Source organism: Toxotes jaculatrix, chromosome 15, assembly GCF_017976425.1.
Source record: "Toxotes jaculatrix isolate fToxJac2 chromosome 15, fToxJac2.pri, whole genome shotgun sequence".
Classification (NCBI taxonomy): Eukaryota; Metazoa; Chordata; class Actinopteri; family Toxotidae; genus Toxotes; species Toxotes jaculatrix.
Genome location: NC_054408.1, coordinates 11542390 through 11570094, shown reverse-complemented (window position 1 = coordinate 11570094; position 27705 = coordinate 11542390). Strand labels below are relative to the sequence as shown.

Below are 27705 nucleotides of genomic sequence, written 5' to 3'. Positions count from 1 at the left end.
TCCGGTAATTATCCTCAGTCTTTGTTGTGCGATCCGTTGCCTAACAGCCTTTAAACATACCACAAAGTAACCGATTTAGCAAACTGTATTATGTTATAATTATTTGATAACGTATTTCTATTTGCCAGACATGACAAAAAACCTTAAAAATTTCAGATTTTGGGTCGTTCGTGTTGACTGGGTGTGATGTTTCCGACAGGCAGTGAACGTAGGGCACTTTCCCTGCGCTGACCTCTGACAGCCGCTCATGGTTCCGCTCCCTCCTTTCACAAACACGGAAGCAGCATGGCGTCCAACAGCAGCGGCGGCAGCTCCGATAGGCAACGGATTGCACAGCAAAGACTGAGGATAATTACCGGGCATTTACAGAGACCGGTGGACGATGACTCGGGCTTCATAGCCTCGGAGTGCAAAGCTGAGGGGAGCAAGCCAGATGCCTCCAGTGAGACGAAGACGGTGCCGAGGAGGAGGTACAAGGCTGTGATGGAGCGGAATGGACAAGAGTCCATTCTGTGGCTTTAGCTAGTTATTAAGTCTAACAACATTGGACTGCCCGCTGAACAATTACAGTGGGGTGACATACACTGAAAGACTGGCTTCCCTTTGGCCTCTAAACATAAATGACATAGAGAGACATGGCTAAAGCAGTTTTTAGTTAGCCTGCAAGCTAACGTCAGACAGTAGCCATTCATTTGCTACGGAGTGGGTGCGGCTAGGTTTACACTCAAGAGTTTGACGTTGTTGTCGACATTCTTAGAATTGTAGCTTTCGCAGTGGCTTATAACAGATCAGTTCATTAGTCGTGGCATTTTTATTCGTGTTTGTGAGGGTGTAAGCGCTTAACAGAAGCGTTGCTGTAATGGCTAATGTTCTGGCATTTTCTGATGCCTCAGATAGCAGTCGTTGAATCGAATTGGCGACTTTTTTAAGTGCAAGTTGGCAATAACCTGTTATTGTACCCGTCACTGTTACATGCTAACGTTACTGTAACCGTTACTGTTACACACAGCCATTGCTGTAACTGTTACTGTTACTGTTAAGTACAGACGTTGCTGTAACTGTTGCTGTTATTACAACAGTTACTATATCCATTACCGTTACGTACATGCATTATTGTAACTGTTACTGTTACGTACGACTGTTACTGTGAGCGCGAACGTTACATACAGCGGGCAAGTAGTTTTTGACTCGTCAGCTTTATCTCTCAGTATCTGTACATGAGCTATGTGGTTTATTTCAACTGAGTCCTGTGACATGTTGGGGAATCATTTAGCTTTGATCATTGGGAGTTTTTGATGTTTAATAATTGGATGTAAAGACGTGGTACACCTCAAAAAAGAAGAAAAAACGTTCTGTAATGTAGTGTAATTTGTAACAACAGTCGGAGGAAACGGGAAAACTTCTCTGTCTCTTCTGTTGATCTGATTGGCTAGGACAAGTGGTGGTCTGATTTTCAACCTATTGGCAGCTCAGTTCCTTTTGAGGAAACACCACCACACTGTGCTGACATCTAGTGTCAGTCTGAAATAACAACCATAGCTAAAAGTAAAGTAGAGCAAGAGTGAATTTGGCCTTGCGAAATTCATCATGTCCTGTTCTGGTCATTGTAACACAACGATGATATGGTAAAATATTATGTCTTTCTGCCTTATTTGTTATACCAGATGTTATGGTGAACCATTTAATTTTTAAACGGGCAGTTTAATAGCTCAGGTAAACAACAAAAGAATTGCAACAACAGAATTAAATATTTGTTTCAAACAAATAGATACACACTAGAGTTTCATATAAGCACTTTGCTTTTGCCTTTTTTGTTATTTGACCACGAGCACATATCATGCTGATGATGATAAAATGATAAAATGACTGTCACTGTTTGTTGGGAGAAGTAGCAAGACACTTCCTCACTTCAGCCTGTGTTCAGCCTTTGTACAATTGTGCTGATGTTCTTAGTGACACCTTTCTTGTAGAGTTGGTTAAGTGGTTTTAGGCAAAAATCCTGATTTGCTTGTTTTGTGGGGCCTGAGTTCCAGTTTAGCAGCATTTTATTTAAAAGCATGGCTCCGCCATTGCAACCACCACTGGTGCACTGACAAATTAATATCCACTTTTGTTTTAATTTGTATGACTTATCTAAACTTACCAGTTTATTAGGTATACCTTGGTATTTCTAATACTTATCAGGAGTTAGAGATATCTGAAACTCTGCAGATCTCATAACTTCATCACAAGTCATAGTCAAAGACTGATTGACATTATCACCAACTTTATGTTAGTAATACAGTTTTTTTGATATTGAAAGTAGAAGGAATTTCAGTTGAGCATTAAAAGCTGCTACACTATTCACACATTTTTTTTTCATTATAAAGTTGCTCTCTCTCCATTTTATTAGATCCAGTATTGGTCCATTTAAGTCATGTCAATGCACTTTTATTGATACAGCTCAAAATTTGTCTCTAAGGTTTTCACTATTTGTACAGTATACAACAACCTCTACCCACTGCCCCTCAATTCAGATAAGGAAAAAATCTTTATGGTGAAAACAGAAGAGCAGCAGAGGAGATGTCCCACTGCCAGGATGGGAAAACATACAGAGTCTGAGTCAAGGCAGTTGTCACTTGCAGACTGGAAAGATCCTTGTTTATCAAAATAGATTCATCAACCACCACTGTTGTGTGTTTAAACAGAACCTTGCTAATGGCCTGAAATTGTCATTGGGTAATAGTAGTCTGTACTCACTGACCCTACCATGTACTTGCCCCCTTTTATTGATTAATTTTTAGTCAGTGTGTTCTGCACCTATGACAGCATATCAGTGGTAGGGAAGATTCATTAAAGTATGACTCAGTGTGTCACTCTCATTTCTGTTCTCCCTCTTAATTTATAGGAAACTCCATTTTGGCAGGTATTACTCTTAATTATGGCTTTTACTCCACTGTGTTAGCATCCCATCCCAAGTGGCTCATGAGATATGGCTGCTCTGTGAGTGGTGTTAGAGCTGTCTCTCTGCAGCAAGTCTAAGCACCTCACACAAGGTTTGTGCAGTGTTACGGTATAGACAATATAGCATCATCTTTGGTTGTGGAGCTGGTGATTATAGTGGAACATCCCTCAACAGTAATAGCATAGTAGCATTTGTTTGAGAAATTCCACATCTTCTTTGAATAGTAAGCTCAGCCATTTTGGGGGAACGCCTTTAGTAGTCACTGGCTGCATTCCAATCTGGTTGTTGCTTTGACAGCAAACAACTGGCGCTTGTGTGCTATTTAAGTGGATTTCTGTGCTAAATAATTAGCTGAAGCTTCTTAGATCAGGATGTTTGCCAGGACCTAATCATAAAAACTTAGCAGTATTCAAAGTAGCTCTGGATAAGACTGCCTGCCAGGTGTCATAAATTCAAAAGATTTTAATGTGTCAAAAGGGAAATGGCAGAGAGTCAGTAGCTTCCTCTGTTGATGGATATGCTGTTTGAATATGTCGCTTCTGCTTCTCCATTACCATGTAAACAAGCTTTTTATTTGTGAGCCTCTCTGCAGAGTGTTGTGTACTGGTCGGCACTCAGGGAATATCGTAGGTGTGCCTGTCTGCAACCTCCCAAACTGTAAATTTGCCAACTGATAGCTGGTCCCACCTTAGATGAATGAAAAGGTTGTGAATGACTGAATAAAATGAGGAAAGTTTTCTTCCAGCAAAATCTTATATGTCTGTATGTTCAAATATCAGTCTTATCATGAAGTAGTTTCCTTCTAATCTTGGGGAAATTGCTCATGCCAAGCCTGTAACAGCCCACAGGGACTGTGGTGCAAATAAAGAATTTACCAGGTCACCTCCCCAAGGAATCACCTTCACATGTGTTTTTGTAACTACCTCTGATGATATTTCATGTCATGTCTTAACTTTAGCATGTGGGTTGTTAACCTGTGACAATATTTATCTTTCCACAGGCAGGAGATTATGAAATGGAACGGTTGGGGATACAGCGATTCAAGATTCCTCTTCAATAAGAAAGGTCAAGCAGAATTTACTGGCAAAAGGTACAGTATAGTGTCACACCACCACTCTTAGGGGTACATTTCATGCTCAAGTGTTGATGATTTAGAGAAATCAGTCAGTGTACAGCCACTGTGTTAAGCTTCAGCATTCAGACTTGCTCTGTGAGCAGGCTGGAGTTATGCCTTGATCATTTTTACAGCCCATTCTGTGAACCTAGCTTTTGAAATCAGTTGCTGTCTCCTTCCTACACTCACAGCAATGTGGTGCTATTGCCACCTAGTGGTTGGCATTTGAAATGTTCATTGTCATCTGAGAAGGTCACTGGTTGGGATTTTCAGCTTTCCCAAACTCTGTTGCTCATTAACAGAAACTTCTCTCCAGTCTGTTCAAAAAGAGAACATGTTATGTTAGTAATTATTGGTGTGTCTCTGGGTAGTTGGGAGTAAACACATTTATTGACTGACAGTTTGAGAAGAAAGATTTAGTTTGAATGTTTGAGGGTGTGCAGAAACAAAGCCAGTTGCCCTCAAATTCACAAAGCATATAACAAAGAATAGCTATTTCTCCACCTTTATCCCTGTCTCTCATGACAAGAACAGAAGTAGAGATGGGTCTTGTTATTGTAATCATGACATATGACTTTGGCAGAGACAGGCTTTCCTGTCAAATTGTAAACATGGAGACCTGGCACAGGGTGCATGAGGATGTATTTTGACTAATGAGAGGAGCTGAACAGGATGTTGCACAGCAAATGGTTTCCTCCTGGCGAGCAGTTGCCACAAACTGCTCCGCTCCCTCTCGACTGAGACGCTACCTAAGCAGTGTACAGTAACGGAGGCTGGAGTGCAGTTGAATGAATGTCAAAGATGGTGTTCTCCTCCTCCGCGCTCCCTGTGACAGAGGCTTTTTCATTATAGAGTGTGTTTCATGGTCTCTTGGACAAAGGCGCACCACAGTCTCCTGATGGGCTGGCCCAGGCTGTGCCAGCAGCTCAATTATGCAAGGGATGGTGAGGGCAATCACATGGACAGCACTGTCACTACTGCTCTGCTTGCCTAATAACCTCATTGGACTCAAACCTCACACTCTGTTCTTATTAGACACAGGTTTGGTTTTCCAAGAAAATAAGACCAGTCAAGGATTAAAATATTTTCAGTTCAGGATTTTGACTTTCACTGTTGCTTTCACTTGATTTTTTTTTAAATTGGTTATCCATACTATCTGTCTTACTTTACATAGGTATAGACTAAGTGGTATGATCATCCCTGGTCTCAAAGATTGGTTTGAAGGCACATTTGGGGCCAGTCTGCAGCATAAAACTCCAGCAACAGTGAGTACATTTCATGTTTGTTTGTAGTATCTTTAGTGAATGGCAAAGGAGAGCACTCAATCACAGTTCAAAACCGCAATGGCATGTTTTGTTTCAGCCCATTCTGAATATCAGCGCTGTGCAGCCTCCCACTCTTAACAACGCCTTCGTTGAGGAACTGAAATCCACAGGTATCCCCTTCAGTCATGATGCAGAGGACCGAGTGTTTCGCGCCCACGGTAAGGCATGTTCCTTACCCCCCCCCCCCCCCCTAAAAAATCATTCACATTGTAACCTTTTATTGTTTGTAAACTGCAGCCTGCACATCCTTGGATTTTTAATTTAGCAATAATGCATTTATTTGTGATGATTTTGATAATTTCTGTGGACTTATGTTGTCTCATTCCTGCATTTTCCTGTAGGTCATTGCTTACATGAGATCTTTGCCCTCCGAGAAGGGAAACTTGGTCGTGTTCCAGATATGGTGGTATGGCCAAGTGAGTTCAGAAGCTGTGTCATCTGTGTGTGTGTTTTTTATTGGTCTGTTTTTCTCCTCCTACATAGCATTACTGATCCCACTGCCGGCTTAGGTGATTTAAAGGGTTAATCTCTGCAGAGGCAGGGATATTAATATGTATGAGTGGAAGCTTAATAAGAAGCGTCAGGGGGAGGATGGTTGACACCCAATACTCCACAGTCTGGCCCTGCACAGTACACCCATGAATTATGATTCTGAGATTGGTTTTCTGTTTGTTATGGCTGGCACTATTTTATCATGCAAATGAGTGTTGACTGATGGTCGAAACTTGATTAGCAGCCTCCCAAATGGGCAGCAAATCACCAAGCAACTGTAGGCATCGTTTCATCCACACTGGCAACAAATTTGAATTTTTCCAACCTCGGAAAATACACTCTCATTTACTATGTATCCAGTAGATATTTTGACCTGTGATTTGCATTCCTCACTAGTCGCTTCAAATCAAGCTGTGTATTTTAAGTGGAGGTTTGGTTTGTTGAGCTGTAATCCGTAGGCCAAAGCTGTGTGTTTAATTGGATGGCAAAAAGTACTAGAACCCAGTCATTTCTCACTGCCTCTAAAAGCACTTGAGGCCAGTCAAGCACATCCATGTAGGTGGGTATTGCTACTCTTCCCACTCTCTCACCACTCCAGTGTGAATGGATGTTGGCTCTGTGATTGGCTGAAGCACATTTGTATTGATCCAGCACATCCCACCCCAGAGAGCGTAGCTTCATGCAGTCTGACTCCGCCTGAGGAAAGCCCCAGGCAAATCTCAACCATCAGGCAAATCAGAACGCACCCTGCCTCTCTGCTGGTCCCCCTTGCTCTAATGGCTCAGGCCCTATAAATTTATGTATTGTCTTCTGTATACATGTAGGGATATGTGCCATCTTTTATTTCCTTTGCAGTGTGTCTACTCTTGTTATTATGAGAACATTTAATATGAATGCTATAGAGGACAATAAATGGAAACATTTCCCTTATGATGGCCTCTAATTTTTTTAATGATATTCTGTGTCTTTGCAGACTGCCACAATGATGTAGTGAAAATCGTGGAACTGGCATGCAAACATAATGTTTGTTTGATACCATATGGAGGTGAGTCTAGACGTCATGTACTGTATATACAGGAGACTAGATGTGTACTAAAGGTGTACATTTTACGTACCTGAATACATTATTTATTCCCATGCTTGTAAAATTATTATTTTTTTGTTAATGAAGCCTCATAATCTCTGAATGAATAATGCACCGCACCTGTCCTACCCTGTCTCCTGTCACTGACTACCGTTGACTAAATTATGATGGCAAAATAGCAAAAATAAATCTTATACAGTATCACAGGAATTTGAACTGGTTCATGAGAAGATACAATCAATAAAGGTCAGTCACACGTTTATTCAGTTAAGTCCTGAAGCCTTGTCTCCTTAGGCTGAGGTATTTGCACTGTGCAAACCATGCTATTTCAGTCCTTAATTCTACACACACATTTCAGTCTGTACGCATTAAGTATTTAGGTTTGATATCCAGCCCTTGATTCATAAATATATCTGCTGCCAGAGCTTATGTTTGTGTGGGACATTGTGTGTTTGTGTTTAAAAGCTTGAAACCAGGAAACTGTCCAGTATATTCACATGGTCCATTTGAAAGCTTCTCTACTGTAACTCCTCTTGATACTGTTGTTTTTTTCTCTTAGGAGGTACTAGTGTCTCCAGCGCTCTAGAGTGCCCCCCACAGGAAACTCGGTCCATTGTCTCTCTGGATACCTCACAGATGGTACGTAAACACCTGTGTCTGCACATGTCACAAGAGTTGATCCAAATCAAAGTATGTCAAATGCAGTTTAAGAAATACATCCACTGTGAAATGTGATGTTTCTGAGACTGTGTCTGAGAGGCTGTTGTCAGTACATGTCACAACGGGATTACATTAAATATGTTAATAAATTTTGGTCTCCCGTTAAGGTACATGGAGAGTGACAAAATCTGAAATTATATGCCACTAATGTAATTTAATGTAACATAACATAACACCATCACAAACTGCAGCCTCAAAATCTATCATACTATAGCACTAATTCAACATGTTTTTGACAGCGTCTTAATGTGGATTAAACTGTTTATCAAAGCTGGTAATTGCAGTATTTCTGTATTGACTTGCATTACACTGTTCTGGTGTAACTGTTTATCTAGTCAGTGAGGCTGGAAAAATGGTCAGAAGAGAGAGACTCATTCTGCATCACTCTTCTTATTCAGAGACACCAGTGTCATGAAGTGAGAAGGATATTTTGTAATAACTGAAAACACATGAATTTAAACATGTAAATTGTTTCTGAATATCTTTCTAATTCTTAGACTTAGACTAAGACTTGTTTTTATAGTCAACAAACACACCGTCGGTGCACATATTAAACAAATTCCTAATTCCTGCATTATTCAGTTTAAAAGCAAAAGTATGCAGTGTGTAGTTAAAACACAGTTATGATTCTTATCATCAGCCATTAATCCTAGGGAAATAACAATTCCCTCACCATGAACATGATAATGTTTCATTGGTTATACTATAAAATGATGAATATTGTCACCAGTACTGTACAGCCCTTTGATCCAGGCACACATAGAAATGATATATAAGCTGTCTGGATGCTGCTAGCCTACCGGTCATTGAGTTTGGTGCCACAGACACAAGTGACCAGTGTTCTGTGTCAGGGGTCAGAGGTGAGGTGGCTCCAGTGGAAGCACATGAAAGGAGCTGTATGGTAGGAACATAAAGTTTATTACCTCTGGAGAATAATTGATGGCAGGTGTGAAATGACCTCCTGCAGGTAGGGGTAGGCCCAGTTCCCAACAGCCCAGATAAGAAGCATATATTTGGAATTAGATGTTAAATTGAGTTTAACCTTGAGGAAACTTCTCTTTTCTCTGTCCCTTAGCCCCTCTGCATACATTTATTCTCAGACATGTGACCGTCAGACTGGAAGGACATGGCTAGTGCAAAATTTTCAGCATTGTTAGAAAACTGCCAAGGGTCTGTCTCCATGGACTGCTGTTGAGGGCAGTGTTTATGTCTGAGATATTTTAAGTCAACATAACAGATGTAGGCAGGTTTAGAGTTCAGATGACAGATATGGTGATATACAACATTTTTGTAAAGAGCCTGTAAATTACCTCAAATGAATGATGTGGCTTTCATTGAGACAAATGAAACAAACAGCATCACAGAGTATTTTTTTTATACTGAACGGCAGAAAACAACAGTTGTTTTGTTTTGTTGTTTTTTTAACTACAGAACCGCATTCTGTGGATTGACGAGAAAAATTTAACTGCTCACGTGGAAGCTGGCATCGTCGGTCAGGATCTGGAGAGATTGGTAAGTACTGCTCATCCATATTCATATTCATCACTGAAAGAGCTTACGTTACTGTAAAATGTGCCAGCAGTCAAGCTGTGTGACCATTCACATGCAGGTTGTCCACGCTCAGTCACCTTGGTACTCTTTGCTCAGAGGATCTAACAGGGTTTAGGAAGGAGTTTGAGACAGGAGCAGAGTGCTGAAGGGGAGAGATTAGAGAGTGTGAGCAGATGGCACCATCAAGCTAATTCAGAAAAATGGAGAAGGAGCAGGCGTTTGATGTAGAGGAATGCGTGCGCTGCATCTAAAGCAGACTCCACCTCTGCATTTAGACTGGACCATTTTGATGGAGCAGATGGGTCTGCATTATAAACTGCCTTCCAGGGGAGTGCTGTGATAAAACAAGGCCTGATTTTACCCCCGTATTGTGCTTCTGGTGGGGGTTGTTGTTGTTGTACTTAAATGTCCTTATTATTATTATTACTATTAAATGTTCTGCCTCCAAATGCAGTCTTTTGGGATTTGGGCTGCCTTGAAGAGAATGTGTGGGTTCCTGAATGACCCCTAAGGAAGGGTGCTTCTGATGAAGGTTACTGTTACTGGGTTGCTCAAAGGATCTTTTTTTGTGTGGCATTACAGAACAATCCCAAAACTGCACAGTAACACATTTTTACGGCCACATGGTAAGAAACTAAGATGTCATTTAATAAGATGTCATCTGTGTCTAAATCACAGATTAGACATGCAGAGGTGAAGTTCTTAATTGATTGTTGTTCTATTTGTATGAATAAAAAGGCTTTAACAAGTCCCCTGGAAGTGTATGGCTATTGTTTTTCACAGGACATCAGTGCTTCTAGTCAAGCAGTGGAATTTGACACTGCCCAAATAATGCAGTAATCTCCCTTCTTAGTCTTTTCGTGCTCTTTCCACTTGGTTTATTTTAGGCTGTTGTAAAAATCTATGATCCCATAAAACCTGGGTTTTAACTTTTCAGCATAAAGAGAGCAGTGAAATTCAGCAGCAGAGTTGCAATTATTTTTTCCCTTTGCTTTATCATTCTTTTTGGTTGTTATTAAAGCATTCTTGAGGTTTTACAACGTCATTGTTTCCCAAATATTTTTGGCTTTGTTTTAATTGCAACAACAAATGCATGTTTCTTTTTTCTTTTTTCACAGCTTAATGAGAGTGGCTACTGTACAGGCCACGAGCCTGACTCCATGGAGTTCAGCTCCCTGGGGGGCTGGGTAGCAACCAGAGCATCAGGCATGAAGAAGAACATCTATGGCAACATTGAGGACCTGGTATGTTCCCTACCCTCACCTTTACCTTCCTGCTCATGTGTTTTTTCGAAACACGGAAAGGTAGTCAGGATATAACAGTTACTACGCAGTAATTAGAAAGGAAATTATTAGCAAGAGTTTTTTGGACTTTAACCTTCACATTTAAAATGCTGTGATCACAGTATTGGTTGTGAATTTTGTTGAAACGTGGCACACATATACTCTTTGACAACATTTGAAGAACTGTGAAAGTAAAGTAGACTAATGTTTGCATAATTTTGTTCCTTAAAACTGTTTGTTGTTTTGCTGTTTTCTGACTGAATAGGTTGTCCACATAAAGATGGTGACCCCTCGAGGTGTCATTGAAAAGAGTTGTCAGGGCCCACGCATGTCCACGGGGCCAGACATTCACCACTTCATCATGGGCTCAGAAGGTTTGCTCCTTTCTCATGTGATTTCAGTACACCAGGACATGTGGGCACGTGTTTGAGGTTGTCTGTTAACGTGTGTTTGTAGCTCTGTAACAATTTAAGATAAAACAGTAACATCAGGATGGTTCCCACACTGTGGGCTTCTTACACATTAACCAGCTTTTGGTGAGGAAGTGATCTGGAGGGGTGTTAGTGTGTTAGTTAGGAACCAGCAAGTGTCCTCCCCACCCCATCTGTGGTGCCCTGTCCTTGTGAATGCCCACAGAGAATACTGCCATATGCCAGGTTCCCCCTACATAATGAGGAGGTTCAGAGACTCTTGGCATCGTTATGTTAAACAGCTGTGGATACAAACTTTATATTCGCCCTACAAAGCTCAGCAATCTGCTCCCTGACTGGGCTGGGATCACAGCAGAAGTCTCCACTTGTACTCATTAGAACTGATTTCAGTACCAAGAGAAAACCAGTATAAGATCAGTTCAAATGTGTTTTAAGTCATTTTGTTATTCATTAGCTAATGACCAGTAATACATCTGCATAAATGCTAAACTGGTAAACTGGTCAAAATAAGACCTCCTGTTTTGTCAACCCAACATTTGTCAGGTTTGGAATATTTTATGTTAACTCAGCCAGATTTATTATTTATGCCTGAAATTCTTTTGCTATAAATTTTAAATAAATGCAAGTTCATGGGGTCATATAGAATTCATGTAGTTTTCCTGCATCTTACTTCTCCAAAAGGAAAATTTGTAGGGTGGTGACAGCAGTGAACACAGTGCTGTACATCAGTGTTCTTGTCAGCACTTCCCCTGATGTACGAGCTTTCCTATCTTCCTTTTTGAATGAACTAAAAATCAGAGAGCTTCCTCGCATACATTTATATGTGTAAAAGCATGTAAAATAATTGTGACAGTTGACAAATCAAAAAATTTCCATTCAGCTGGGGAAAAAAAAGCACATCAAACAAGTTTGCTGTTTCCAAAATAGCTGCAGTGTTTTTAAATACATCCTTAAAACACATCAGGTCATTAAAGTAAAAACTGAAGACTTGGGATTGGTGCACAAGTAGAGATGGGACAGGACCACACTTCTCTGAGAGGACATGTTCTTCTGGGAGGCCCAACACTGGAGCTAAGAGGTCACACCACCACTCGGTTTCATTAAAATTATCTATCTCCTCACCCCAGAAATCCCATCCTGCAGTTTGACAGTAGGCCACAACAACAACTACAACAACAACAAAGCACCACTCTCAAACCCTTAGCTCTGCTCTGCATGTTAAGTGGAACGCATCCATTTTGTTAGAAATTAATGTGAAACCTCAAGTTTCTCATTCACTGCACAACAACCGGGTCTCTCTATCTCTCTGACCTTGAAGTAGCCTGAATGCAAAGTACCCCCCCTGCCACTACAACCAGTGTAAGAAGGATGATTGGAATAATCAATGATAATCCCCCTGTCCTTTAAACTCCCGTCAACTATGGAGGATGTAATGTTATGTTAGTGTGTGAATCCAACCAGTACAAAACTAATGTGCAGAGTTGGTTCTTTTATTCTGAAGTGGTGGCTTCACAGTGGTCAGTGTTGCCCCCTCAGCCTTTTTTATCTCAAATTCTTGATACTGTAAGCAGAGAGACTTGTAATAGCGAATAGTCCCTCACCCCAAATACTAATCCTGTAAGATAAGGTTGGTTTAGTAGCTTCAGTCATGGTAAAAAATGGCTTAACTTGGACCCCAGTGTTTCTTTGCATTGCGTTCATCCCCAGTAGACTGTGTTTCTGACCTTGCTGTTCTTATTACTTCTCTTTATACCTCACTCCTCACTTGCTTACCCTCCTTTACCCCATTTTACTAGCTCCTCCCTAGCTCTCTCTCTCTCTCTCTCTCTCTCTCTCTCTCTCTCTCTCTCTCTCTCTCTCTCTCTCTCTCTCTCACTCTCTCTCTCTCTCTCTCTCTCTCTCTGCTTCTTTGACTCCTCCTCACTTGCTCCCTCAGTGACTCCTCCTGCCTCCTATCCGGAAGGAGGAGCCTTTCTTGACTAAAGTCTGGTGGAGTCACATGTTTTCCAATAGACCACTAGGGAGCAGCGTATGGCATGTAGTGTCACATTAGAGGGCTCATTAACAGCCCATAACAGGCTGAGAGCCTCCTAATGGACCAGCTATGTTCAGAGGAGATACATCTGTAAATGGACATTGTATCATCTGCTCATCTGTAGTAATCTGGACATCTGTAGTAATAGAAAAAAACTGGATTCACAACTATATTTACAAGTAGGATTTATTGTGCCACAAACTGGGGTTCTGTTGTTGTTTTTAGCATAGTACTTAGTGTTTCCTTCAAACATTTCACAAATGAAAACCATAGAAAGCCAAAGTCACCACATCTTTTCCATGTGGCCATCATACCCACTTTTGCAGAGATTGCATGAGATTTTACTGTGGTTTCTATTTTTCTGGTCACTCAGTGTAATTTTCATACACTCCTCGTTGTGAAATGTTTAAGTGAACATCCTTGTATCTTTCCCTTAAAAGTCAGAAAAATGTCTACACAGTGTGACAGGAAATGAAACTGTGGGTGCTGGAAAATAATTTTCCAAACAGCCTCTCTTTTTTGGTTTGTAATATTTGGTTTATAATATTTATTTTCCAGGCGGGATGGGGATGGCAAACAGCACTGCTTAGCTACGGTTTACTGTGAACTTGGATACTTTTACAGGAGCAGCTTCTTTTTTTTCCTAAGTATTAATTCCAACCACATTTGCTGTGTGACAGAGAGTAGACACTGTTTTTCAGACATGCAATGTGACTCCTTCAGCAGCAGCAGCAGCTAACGACTGACAGTTTTCAGGGTCATAAGGTCAGTCAGAGGTTTCCTTGTACCTGTAGATGTGGTGCTGCTGTTGGCCTCACTGCCTTTGATAGACCTCTGCTTTATTTCCTTATGCTCTTAAGCTGATAAATCTTAGTTGTTCCCCAGTGTGCGGTAGAAAACCAGATCTACTAGGTGAAATGTGAGACAAAGGTCACCTCAAAAACCCTTGGGACATGTACCAGAGCCCTGTAGAACAGTCTTAAGTTCCGCTCTAAGAGGGGGTTAGGCCATATAAATTGTGGGAATTGATTTACTTCGTTTTTTTTGCTACTCAGAATCTCTCACTGTGATTTTCCACAGGAACCCTGGGTGTGGTTACTGAGGTAACGATGAAGATTCGTCCCATGCCAGAGTATCAGAAATATGGCTCTGTTGTTTTCCCAAATTTTGAGCAGGGGGTTGCCTGTCTTCGAGAGGTTGCCAGACAGGTGATGTTTTAAACAATCTTTCAACATGTTTTTTTCACTGCTCTCGCTCCCTGTCACAACATGAGAATGAGGCCAGAATATCTTCACTTGTTTAAAACTGACCTGCTAACAAAAGAAATACATCTAAATGTATTGGTAAATCAAGTTGCTCTCTGGTAAAGCATAAGTAGTCCAAACTAAACTAGCAAAATTGAACACTTTTTCCCACTTTTGCCTAAAGGGCCCCGACCCAGGCCCACAATCTTTATATGACAAGCACAGGTTTTTGTGGAATGTCCAACTTCGCTGGTTCTCCTCAGCCTTCATCAGTACCCTCTGGTTAATTCTGCACGTTGAATTAGTACATGCATGCATTTTGTGCAGTTCAGACTTTTTTCCACCCCTGCTTTTTCTGGTTTTCTACTTCAACCAAAACACCACAGGCTGATTCTGCCAAAACAAAGCAAATTAAAACTTTACAATGTCACATGAACTTTTTGTCAAGCTATAGGAAATGACTCAAGGTGACTGGAATCTATTATCTTTTGCACAATCATTTGACCTAGTTCTGTCATTTTTGTCATTCTGACATTCACAAATTCTGATTCAAACAAACTTAAATATTCATATTTATTCATTGATTTTTTTTTTTTTTTTTACAGAGATGTGCTCCAGCATCTATACGACTCATGGATAATGAACAATTTAAATTTGGTAAGTTTTATTAGATCATTTGCAATATATCGGAGCCTCAGCTTATTACTGCTGTCATTACATCTTGTATTCAAACATTACTCTTATTTAAGCCTTGAGTGCTTTGCAGTAACCCTTCACTACACAAGTAAGCTGTTTGGTTGACCTGGTTTTCATTTTCAGGAAGTGTTCCTTCCTTTTTAGGCCCCAACGTAACCTTTGGCTTTGATCAGAGAGCTTTGAAACATGTGGCACAAGGCAGGCTTTTAAATAGCAGCATAGTAGTAATCATATTTATTTAGAGTTGAATTTCGTTTCTCATACTGTATATTTTTTTCCAATATTTGGGTTGGTGTTTCATTGATGTACTATATATCTGTGGGATAAGAACAATGAATGGCAATAGTACAGAATGCAATGATTTTGCCTGCTACAGCGCTGAATTGTTAAATTGATTATTATTTCTGTAGCAGAATAGCTGCATACACACACACACACACACACAGATAAAGTATAAAAAAGATTTTAAAAAATGACCCTGGCCAAAATTAAGTAGTTGTTACATTGAAGTTTTATGATGTTGTTTCTTAAGGTCTAGTGGAATGCATCTGGCGTTGCCAGAGATCTCCAGTCTCCAGGGATCTCATTATCTCCACTATATTTCCACTTTTCACAGAGTAGGCACTTCTTAGCATTAAGTAGGGAAGATGAAGCGACCAGGTTTTTCACTAATAACTAAAACTCATGGCTCTGTGATACCTTCTTGGGCTTATTAGTGGCTTGTCCTCACTTTTAATCATGTTGGCTGTTGAGTAAGGAGAGTTGATGTATTCACAGGTCTTTTTCAGATTGGGACTACAAGTACAATTTAACACTGCCTGTCTTGATACACAAGATGAAAAATGAGAATGTTGTAGTAAGTAGCAGGGTGTGTTGATATGCAAAAAAAAACCCAAAACACAACCGAACCACTGGAGGGAGAGTTAAAAGTGAAATTTTGCACAGTGTAGGTGTAATTTTCTCTCTCTGGATGTTCAGTATTTAATTAACGAGTATGATGGCTGTGAGAGACCTAAAGACCTGCAATCAAATTTTGGAATGGAAACAATTAGGACACTAAGTGATGAAGAGACTTGAGCATGGAGGGAAATAAATGAACTGTTAAGTCTCTGCGACATCACCCGTGACTTCCCCGCTGTGATTGATAACCATCCCATTGGCCCCAGCCCCTCATTTTCGCTTGTCCACAGGCGCTTTTGTGCGTCCGATCAGGAATAAATCAAAAAGTGTGGGTGAGGAAGACGGATATCGCTATGTCAACCCCACTTCCCTTCGGAAACCCTCTGATTTATTGTCGCTGTCGCTGGCAGCCACTGGCCAGTTGTAAAGTTATTCAAATGTTACCATTTGTTTTTCCTCCTTTTGTTTGAAACCCCAAATAAATCTGGCTCGCTTGCCCTCTCAGAACACTGAAGGATGCAAACAGAAGCAGGGTATGACTAATGTGTGAAAAATATTATCAGTTTTTCAGGCTCACTTCTTTGTACATAAATAGAGCTGACTTTTATCTGATATTTTCACAGGTCATGCCCTGAAGCCTCAAGTGTCTTCAATTTTCACATCCTTTTTGGATGGGTTGAAGAAATTTTACATCACCAAGGTACAAAAAAAAAATTAGAAGGCAATATCACCATTTGTTCGCTCCAAGTGTTTTTCATGAAAAATAAATCCAACCCTTTAATCACCAGTTCAAAGGGTTCGACCCCAACCACTTGTGTGTGGCCACCCTGCTGTTTGAAGGAGACCGTGAGAAGGTCCTGCAGCATGAGAAGCAAGTTTATGACATTGCTGCAAAATTTGGGTGAGTAGCTGCTCTCTCTCCTTCTTCCTGTCTCAGAACAATGCACGTCACAAAGATGACTTAAACATCCTGGCCATGTAAGAGAACAGAAATGACAGAACACCAGTTTAGTAGGACTTTAAACATGATAGGGAGCTCCCTGAGGCATTGATGTCACTTTATTCAACCAGCCATTATGTAGTAGCCGTGGAAAGGATGGAGAAGCACAGTTACACACTTCAGACTTGGTCTTCCACTCAATAGTTTGTGTCAGTGTGGATTGATGGATCACCTGTGGATGTCCTCCTGTCAGGCCAGTTTTTATGTTAAAGTAGGTGTGGTGTGGGCAGTGATAGTGGGGCACAGCTCCCCTCAGGCAGCATAGGGCGAGAGGACACAGCCTGGAAGGGCTTCACTGTTGTGATTGATCATGAAACAGATCAATGAGGGCTTTTTTGGTGGAAATCAGTTACCTGTCAGCCTGAGAGGGATGCTTTCTCTATGAGCCTGTTTTAAACCCCTAACAGAAGCATCATAGATGGGTTCATCCTAACAGAAGTTAACCTTTGTGCATTTCAACTGGTTAATTATACATATCTGTCTAACAAAGAATTTATATGTTTGAATGTTTGGCTATTGGCTATTTTTTCAACACTTAGGTATCCTAATTTTCAGATATATTTTTAGAAATTGGGAAATTGCCTGTTTTTAATTTTAATGATACAAGAAAAACTGGTATAAATCTAATTTTTAAAAATCAACACAAATCTGTATGGAAATCAGATTGTAAGGGCATCTTCTGCAATGCAGTCTCTCTGTTGTTGAACCATTCTTGTTTTCTTTTACTAACTTAAAGGGACTAATTAGCAGCTGATTTGCATTTTCCTCAATTTTTAATTTATTATTACCAGAAGATTTTCTTAGTTTAGCTTAAGAGGTCTTCATTTGCTGTAAACTACGTGGGCAGCTTTTTTTCTTGAAAGTCAGCAACATTTGAAAACAGATTTTGCTGACAATATACCTTGCATACAAAAATAAATTAAATTTGCATTTAATCATAAAAGTTGGGCAACAGAAAGGCTTGTTTAAAAATAAGTACTGATGCAAATGTGACCACTTTATTCTTCATATGTTGTAACCATCACCTCTTTCAACATAACCTAAACCAGCAGCTCATTACAGCTTAGTTTTAAACAGGGACACACCAGGGATTCTCACAGCTCCTCTCTGGGAGATGTCACTGATTTCTTCCTGGGTAGTGAGTACTGATCATGTATTTCTGTTAGTCTTACTGCTTGGTTCAGTGCCTAGATTTTGCAGGTAGCTGGAGCACTGCCCTGGTGATACCCAGCAATTAAATCAAAAGAAACTTGTCAGTTACATGCAGCACCCTCTGTTTTATTGCATTATTTCAAATAAATCATGATCACCCATCAGATCAAGTGCCAGTGATGGATTAGTGTGGTTCTGTAAGGAATATTTTCTTCTGGTCTTTGAAAACAGGAAGAAGGGTGAAAATCAATATAGTGATTTTCTAATGAGCTTGGCCTGATTAGTTTGGGTGGTAGATGAAAATCTGATTACCCACTGCAGGTGATGGATGTGTGGCTGACCTGTGGCAATGCACAGAGCATTGCTTCATTGATCTGTACAATGCTGGATTGACAGGCTCCCAGGCAGCTGTTGTGAGGGGGAGTGGTCAGACCAACAAAAGCTAAAAGAAAAGAACTGTTAAATATTAACCCTGTTATCTGCTTCCAGAGGCCTGGCAGCCGGAGAGGACAATGGGCAAAGGGGCTACATGTTGACCTTCGTCATCGCTTACCTCCGGGTGGGTCACTCCTCTGGCTTTTCTTCAGCCTGAACTGAAGGGCAGGTGGGGCGGGTAGGGTGATGCAGTCAGACAGCAGATAGGATAGTGAGCAACACAGAAAGGCTGCAGAATGTGACCTCGGGAGATCTTTGATTTGATCTGGTCACAGTTGTTGTCAGGCTGCCTAACACTGAAGCATCACAGTGGCTGCACTCAGAATGACAATAGAGTTGTCTTAGGACAGTTCTGTCAGAGGCCTGTCTAACAATCACAGAAACATTTACCCAGATTACTGATAGGTTTCTGCTGTGATTTTTTTTAACTCCATATACAAAACCCTTTATAATCAGCATAGGCCTTTTCCCCAGCTACATTTCCCCTGGAGAAAGTTGTTCTCACGGCCATGTATAGGGGTAATATAATTGTTTATAATTGTTGTTTTACAAGGATAAGTGAGCACCTTCATCTGTCTTCAGACAGAGCAAATTTTGCTGTGACAGCAGCAGCAGAATGAAAGGAATGATGATTACACATTTTGATGCATCAGATATAAAGCAATATAATTAAAAGTCTTAACAAAAACTGAAAAACTGACACAAAGTGGCTTCTTGAAGTCAGTTTCTGGAGCTGAACAGACACACACTCTTAAACCTTTTCTCACTTTTGCAACTGGCACTCTTTCTGCACAAGAGATGGCTTGAAAGCTAAGCTTGAAAAGACATATTTGTCCAGTTTTACAAAACCATCTATGCAGCATGTCTCACCCATTTGAGCTATAATTTCATAAAGAAAACAAAAAAATTTTTTTATTTTCAACCTCTCTTTAAAACAGCACACATATTTCTTAGAAATGTGTTCAGGTGAGAATTTGTAAAATTTAGACAGTGATATAAGGGAAAACTGTGAGAGCCTGTTCATCTGTTGCACTTTCCATCCAACAAAAAAAAAACTCTCAAATGAGAACACAAGTCATCACTTACACAGTTACTAATACACTGATGCACTTAAAATCGATAACCAACAGTTCCAAAATAAGGTTGGGTATGGGGAAGACACCAGATTACTAGACAGAACGTGTGGATTCTGCAGTAACCAGGTTGTTACAGTGCATGTAAACCTGTTGTTTGATTACCTGTATAACCTTATTTCCCCCAGCATTCTGGTTCCTTATGTGCAAGTGAGTGACCATTCATTTATCAGCCTTCTAATTCTAGTACTGTATTCTGCACAGGACTTGGGCATGGACTACTATGTGATCGGAGAGTCCTTTGAAACCTCTGTGCCTTGGGACAGGTAGATACCCTGATATGAGCTCTGGGCTTTCCTCTGTTAACATTTAACATTTTTCTTTACTCACCTCCCACACATTCAGTCCTGAAAGAGCCCTCTAGTTTTCTTCCTGCTCCTGTTTCCCCTCCTTTCTTTTATTACTCTTTTCCTCTGTCTTTGACGTTCACCTTCATGCCTGCTTTCTCCGCCTCTATCAGCCAGCTCTGCGTTGGCGGAAGCTTTGCCTCCTCAGCCTACAAACCCACGATTAGTGATATATACACACACACATGCAGAAGAGAGATCCTCGTATGTGCTCGGAGTGGGGAAATATAATGAGGGGCACAAATTTATCTCACATCCACATGTGGTGTGTTCTGCATTTTCTACATAGTTTTTTTTTTTTTACCATTGTTTTGTTTTTTACACACACACAACAAACAGGAGCACACTCAGCTCCTTGTCGTGTAACATGCCTGACGGGACAGACCAAGAGATCAGGCACTGAGGCGAGCATATGTGCCTGGCTCATTACCCATCCTCCTCCCCATCCTCCACACTCCACACACGGCTGCACATGCTTAGGACTGGCGGCCATTTCCACACCACAATGCCCATCATGTTAGTCTGTCTGTCCTCCTCCTCTTTTCTGGCCTTGTGGTCTTTTTTTTTTTCTAAATTTTAATAGTTTTGCAGTACTAATTATCCATTCCATCCATTAGCTGTACCACTTATCCTTTTGAGGATGACAGGGAATACTAATTTGTGGTGTCCCTTTGCAACTACTAATTTATTTATTTTAAACTAGATTCCCCCTACATGTGACTCTCAGGTTTTAAATACACAAATATCACAGTTTGGACTTCACTCTTAAAATATTTCATGAACAAGCTGTGACATAACATAAGTCTCATTTTGTTTCTGTTTTGTCTGGTTTAGACACGACTTTTTCAATCTGATATTTACTTTGTTTCCAGGGTGTTGGACATTTGCCGGAACGTAAAGGCGCGCATTGTTCGAGAGTGTAAAGAGAAGGGAGTGCAGTTTCCACCGCTATCCACATGCAGGTATTGTTTTAAAAAAAAAAAAAAACAGTTTTAACATAAATTGTAGTGCATGATCTCACAATACCCAAAGACACATTTTGTTTGATACCAAGAGGGTATTGAAGTTGCAAACCCGGTCGTGTTCCAGACCCCTGTGAGTTAGCAAAAACCACACAGACAGACAGACAATCTGACAGACGGCGAGCCGGTTGAGGAGAACCAGGCTGCTGATCGCCGATTGAGGACCGATTAGGCCTCAGCCTGATTATGCTACAGCCATTCATTTCCCGGCTGCAGTCTGTCACATGATTGATTTGTCCATTTAACCTCTAGAACAGTCAGTGTGCCAGGTGATGGGCCATGTCAAATGAACAAGGGCTCTGCACCCACAGAGAGAACATGCAAGCTTAAGAAGCATTTTATTCTCAACAAAAAGATGTTCTTGAAGAGAAAATTAAAAAAAAGTATCTGCATGGACAGGGAGGATATTGTGTTCTTTGTAAAACAGCAAACTGAACAGTTTTCTGCTCTACATCAAAGTGACAGTTACATACAGTGGATGATTCAGTAAAAGCATTTTATGATTTGATTTCTGATAATGTTATGCTATGCTATGTTATTAAAAGTGACACTGCTTTCACGCTTCTTACGCTGTCTGGAAACCATGAATGGAATTGAGGTTAGGGGTTCACAACAGAAACCTCCCACTCTACTTGGTCTTCCAGTTACAAAGAAAAAATTAATTTATTGCATTAAAATGGAACCCTAATACAAAACACTGCTTTGGATAATACTATGTTTTCAGTGAAACATTAAGGAGTGTTTTCTGCTTGTTTAAACATGACTTACCGGTACATTCATTCATTTATTTATTTATTTCAGGGTGACTCAGACCTATGATGCTGGTGCCTGTGTCTACTTTTACTTTGCCTTCAACTACAGGGGACTCAGTGATCCAGTACACGTGTATGAACAAGTGGAGGTAAGTCCAGTTTTATTTTTTATCAACATTATGCCATGGTCCAGTCCCTTCACAGAACATAATTACATCTGATCTAATGTTATGTTGACTCTCCAGGACCAAGAGTTGACTCTTCAAGAGTAAATGTCAGAATATAGTATTGTATAAAATGATGACTATCAGTGTTTTTTTTTTTTTGTTTGTTTCCTAGCATGCAGCTAGAGAAGAAATCCTTGCTAATGGAGGAAGCTTGTCACATCACCATGGAGGTACTAAAATCAAAGAATTTCATTCTAGAAATATCCAGTCTGTCTTTGAAAACGTGTACTGTGTACTGCTCAAAACAGGTGTGTATTATTCACGAATAGCACCCTAAGTTGGATGACAGTTTTATAACATGAACATTTATATTTGCACATTATCCTAAATTATAATTTATGAAAAGAGGTTGTTCTGAGTGGCAGTGACAGCATGGCAAGCTTTCCCAACGTGCTCTTCCATGCTAGCGCACAGGCAGCCAGTCGTGCTGTAAATGTGCATTTGGTCAGAAATCGTTCATTGGTTCCTTCACGTGTCCAAAATATCTTCCTGCAGCTCAGATGAATTGCTCTGACTTGGCTATTTGTTAATTTCACCAGTGACCAAATGAAACGTGAGCAGGGGGGGGCGAAACAACTCTCTGGGCCCCATCAGGGCTAACCGAAATGGCTGCCTTATCTATATTGCCATCCGCCTCGCTGTTTTCATACATCACTTCAGGCTATTCATCACACCTGTCAAAAACAGTATGCAGTGAATCAGCTGCGATATTAAATCACAATTTTTCCTGAAGGCGGGGACGGGTTCAAAATTAAAAGATTGCTAATAAAAAGGAGGCGGCAGGCCGGGGTAAATGATGCAGCCGTTATCGCCGGCTGTATACTGACCTCCAAACGGTGGCCCGGCCACCCCGAGCAGCACAGGGAGGTGACGGGGGGAGAGGAGGGGATATTGATGCAGCTCCCCGTGTGCGAGGCCCACTCTGTAATTGTGATTAATAACAGTGGGGCTTGCTATCTGGGCGCAGACAGGCCGGTTTGTCTGCCCACAATCAGCTCTTGACAAATGGAGCTAGTTTCACTGGTTTTTGTGTATCAAACAAAACAGATGTAGTCAAGGATGGTGAGGTGGGAGGGCACCAGAGGAAATATATATTTTTGTGGCCCTGTGTTTACAGCAGGTCAGCAATATGCTGTGTGGGCGTAGGTAAGGGAATCTGGGTGTGTAGAGTGCTCTACCTCTTTCTATAGGACATAATACTCAGCTCACATCACCATGTGTTGACTGCGTTCCATCACAAAAATGATGGTGACTTGAACTTCACATAGAGTCAGATTTATCACACTTACTCACAGGCAAAATTTCTGTTATGTTTGATTATTATTGGGCTCTGAAAGCCAGAATGCTAGGAGAAATGTCCTCTTTAACTAGGTCACCAATGTTGCAGCAGTGAAGAGTTGTTGAACATCCATCACCAGGAGAGTCATCCATCTATCAGCCCTGCACCGCGGCTTCTCAGCCAATACTCCGCCTCGCCATATCAGGAACGCGGGGCCGCTACCTTACTCTTTGTCTTTCATGTCCTGACCCCCATTTGTCAGAGAGACCCAGTCAAAGGTGACGCTCAGCTCGGCCTCTACAGTCTCCTCTGTATGAGGGCCACCTCAGGGTGCCCAGCATCTTCTTCTCACCTTGCGGCTCCACAGAGCTCCAACCTCTCTAAGTCTGCCAACTGTGCCTCCACACAGGTCACTGCACTCAGGAGATAGAAAAATGACCTGATTTAGTGAAATTCCCTTCGTGCCATTCGCCTTGCACTTCCCCAGGCTTTACCACACAAGAGAAATATGCCACAGTTAAAAAAAAAAACAAAAAAAAAACAATCTGTCATTTAAAATAACTACCTGCACTTCTTTGCATGTCTCAGCTGCACAGACCAAGCATGGTGAGATTGATTGCGATAGCAAGCAAAAAAGAGAGAATATGACAAGATAGATGTGTAAATTATCACAGTGATGGAGGCAATGATGCAGTCCCAGCACCTTCTGTTTTCTCTCCTTAGAGGAGGGAGGGATGGAGATGGAACAAGGGGGAAGGACTGAGGAGGAGGAGGTGGTAGAAAGAGCAGGGAACTTTCTTAGTTATTGGGTAGCAGCTGATTGGTCCCTCTGTCACCATCTGGAGTTTTGTGTGGTATCAGAGTCTCTGGTGACCCCGCTGTCTGCCCTGTTTTGTCAGGAGATGGGCCTCACTAGCCTCATGGCTGATCCCCATCTGGGTTTCCTGGCTGGACTCTGATAACGCGGCGCTCTAATGTGTTAGGGGCGGCCCCCTCCCTCAACATGCCCTATTAACACAGGGGCTCCCTGCTACTGATTCAGGAGAAGGCGTGTGAACACGCTCATCACACACCTTCCTATTTTCAGGCCCCTGTATCTAATCTCAAGTGATTACAGTGCTGGTTGGAAGTGTTTACCCAGCGAGCAGCACCTGTTCCAGGCTGAGCTGTTCTCAAATTTATCTTCTTGAGTTTTGGAGTAAAGATATTGAGTTCTTTTCTAAAGTTGACATGACCTCCAGAAGTTCACGATTCCCAAGCTCTGACCTAACACATAAGTTAATTTCATCAGATTGACTTTGAGTCATTTTTTGGCTTTCTTTCTTTAACGTAGCCCACGTCATGTTCTTTGGTTCTTAAATGATCAATTAACATTCACAGAGCACAAGTCAAGACCCAAATATATTCAAATTTAAACTGATACAAAACAGAGAGCAAATTTTTTCAAATTTGAGAAACAAGAAGAAGAACAAGAGAATTTTGCTTTAAATTGACAATCAGTTATTTTCTGTTGGTTGATTAACTAAGCATGGCTGGATTACGCTTTTAGGGAGGCCTGGGACAAAAATTGGCTGTTGGACCCCTATTTTGTTCATTTTATCAAACAGAATTTTCTTTAGGAAAATGTACCACATGAGCACCAGACCACGAAATACACTAATGCAGCTGGAGCAGCTTTAGTTGATATTTTACCTCAGCATTTCAGAATCCCTAACAAATGTGCAGTATCAAAACCCAAATAACATACTGTGAGTCTGGGGCTTTTGGAGCCCCTGGGCAGTAGCCATCTTAGGTCAATTGATAATCCAGCCTTGCTCGTAGGGATTGTCACCCTCTCCCCAGTTTTTTTTCCAACTGTCTTAAATATAAAACAAAAGAAAAATGCCATTAAATATACAATACACCCTCTTTAAAAAATAGTTTAAAAAAAGCTTAACATCGATACATCACAGCTGTGGCTCAGTTTCCTCTGCTGTGTTATTCAGGTTGAAAAGTAAAAAAAAAATGTAAAAGCTCACAGATTGTGTCTGAGTTTACACATAAGACTGTGCAGCTTTATTCGCTCTTAGAAAATCAAAGTGTTTATTTTATTTGAAGTTTTCCAACAAGAGTTTGGCTCCAGTGAGATTTCTCACTCCTCAGTCACCAGACCTCTCGCTGGCTCCAGACTCTGCTAAGAACCTGTCGGGTACAGACGCTGTGGAGTATGTCGGACCGGACAGCTGGTGAAGCAATGGGCACCCTCACTAGGCTTCATGCCACAGCCACACTCGCTCCTCAGGTTGAGGGGGGGCCGGTGGGGGACCATTGTGTGATGCTCCACGGTTGGCTTTGGCACCCCTATTGTCGATCAGGCCAGTGTCAGAGGGCGCAAAGCGGCCTTCAAGACAAGCAAGCACGACACCCTCACAGGTCACCGGGAGGAGCGGGCTCGTGTGCACAGCGAGACAGAAACACACAGAAAACGCCCCGGTGACTATGGAGGGAGGGAATTGGTGGGGAGTGTTGGCTCAAAGAGTGAGGGAGCCAGGGACGGCCCGTTACAACCGCCAGCCGGCCTCCTCCTCTGGGAACACACAGAGCCTAATGAGTTTGATAGTCTGCTGAGCTCCATAAATCATGCCATGCAAAACATTTCTCCTCTCTGAATAAAAGCATTTATCACCCTCTGTTTATTCACTCACTCTCACAAGATTGATTGGCTCCCAGCAGCCTGCTGAGCAATCAGCCGTGCCGATTCCTCTATTTCTCCCCCTTCGGTCTTCTTCCTTGAGTTTATCTATTTTTTTTTCTCTCCTCTGTCATTCAGTGGGGAAACTTCGCAAGGAGTGGATGAGAGAGACCATCTCCAATGTCGGCATAGGCATGCTCAAATCTGTCAAAGACTACGTGGACCCTAGTAACATCTTCGGCAACAGGAACCTCCTCTAATTTTGTGCCCCTGTCCAACTTAATCTCACCTTTTTCTAAAAGCATCTTGTGCATCTTGGATTAATAGATACTAAATGTGAATTTAAAATGGACAGAGATCTTGACTTCTTCATCAGAAGTGTCATTCGGTGCCATTTACTGATTCACCCAAACCTTTTTCTTTTACATTATATTGCACTTGTAACAATCATTGTTATTCATGTTGAAGCTCATTTTTTCTCGTGTCGTGGCCTCAGCTTGTCAGAGCGACACCTCGATGCATCCTGACATGATGCAACAAAACCTTGATTTTTGTCACATTTGCTTTTGTTTAACCTTTTTCCTACATATCCTTGCCAACATAGTTAACCCTTAAATTTTTTATTTACCTCTAATATATATGTGTGTGTGTGTGTGTACGTGTGTGTACGTGTGTGTACGTGTGCGTGTGGCACTTCTTTAGTGGTAAGTTCTAGATGAATGCGCTTTCTAAAGCTCTGTGCCTTTCTAAAGCTTTTGTCTGCCTTCCCCTTCTCCTGCTGCACACTCTGCTGGTGTACAGTGAGTCCCCTTGTGAAGCAAACCAGATTTGGACATGATGTTTTCGGTGTCTCCTGTTTGTCTTTTTCATGCCCTCATGCCTTTTGTTGTACTGACCTATTGCCATAAGAGACTCTCTCGCCTGTATTTGTGCATGTACCTCTGCTGACAAACTTGTTTGACTAAACACCCTACACCTTCAAAATTTAATAACCCTTAGAGGTACAATATGATTACAAAGAGATATTCCTTGTGTGTTTAGTTTTTGTACTGAAATTGTTTTCCTTGCGTAGTTTGTTACTGAAAAAGTGATGTTGGAAAAAAAGCCATCGCACATTTCGATCATGCCTGCTTCAGTGTGACTGCGTTTGCAATTTAAGGCCTCTGGATCCCGGTGCTCGCGTTGTACCAAAGACTCAACTCATAAGCCCATGCAAATACAAACATCTGTTTGACTATGTCTAACTGCCACACACATTTAGTAACATCATGCACAGCTAGTTTTTTAATCTCCATATGCAAAGATAACCCCTCTGAAGGCTGTAAAACGTAGATATTTGTGACAGTTACATGTGCTAAAACTTTCTATTTAACTCAGTTACATCATGTTTTTTTATGTTACAGACACTGTACTGAATTATGTCAGCTCCAGTGTGTTGCCCAGAAATTCCTCAGCTCCTGAGATAGTTGACTTTTGTAAGTGTATCTGTATTGTGTAAAACGTTTTTGGAATGGATACTGTAATGTACCGCAGTTTGATACCAGACTTATACGATTTAGCAGCTCATTTTGAAGCCAAGTCTATCTTTAAGAGAGCTGTGTTCTAAGAAGCCCTGCCTTTTTTCCCTTTCTGATCTATGCTTCACATTTTCCTGGATCAGCATGGCCTTTTGACTCTTAATCTTCCCCAAAATAAAAAGAATTGTTTGGGACCCACTATGTGACATTTAACCCCCGTGTCAAAAACATGCGAGAGCTTTTGAACTTTATGGATGTACCTTTTTTGTTATTTCCAGTTCTCCTAACAATGTAGTAACATCCAAGTACATTTTGTCAACGCTGTTTGTGCAATAAATTGAACTAAAACAT

General features: G+C 41.2%; 1 protein-coding gene across 1 annotated transcript; it reads left to right on the top strand.

Moving 5' to 3' along the window:
* The first annotated feature begins 273 nt into the window (after positions 1-273).
* agps (alkylglycerone phosphate synthase) lies at positions 274-27705 on the top strand. Its single transcript, XM_041057599.1, has 20 exons — positions 274-470; positions 3945-4034; positions 5233-5323; positions 5421-5541; positions 5725-5799; positions 6849-6920; positions 7519-7598; positions 9111-9191; positions 10349-10474; positions 10779-10887; positions 14060-14187; positions 14829-14880; positions 16443-16519; positions 16608-16720; positions 18461-18530; positions 19744-19805; positions 20759-20848; positions 21710-21809; positions 22000-22057; positions 25976-27705. The coding sequence occupies exons 1-20, from the start codon at positions 286-288 to the stop codon at positions 26095-26097; spliced, it is 1902 nt and encodes a 633-aa protein (XP_040913533.1). The 5' UTR covers positions 274-285; the 3' UTR covers positions 26098-27705.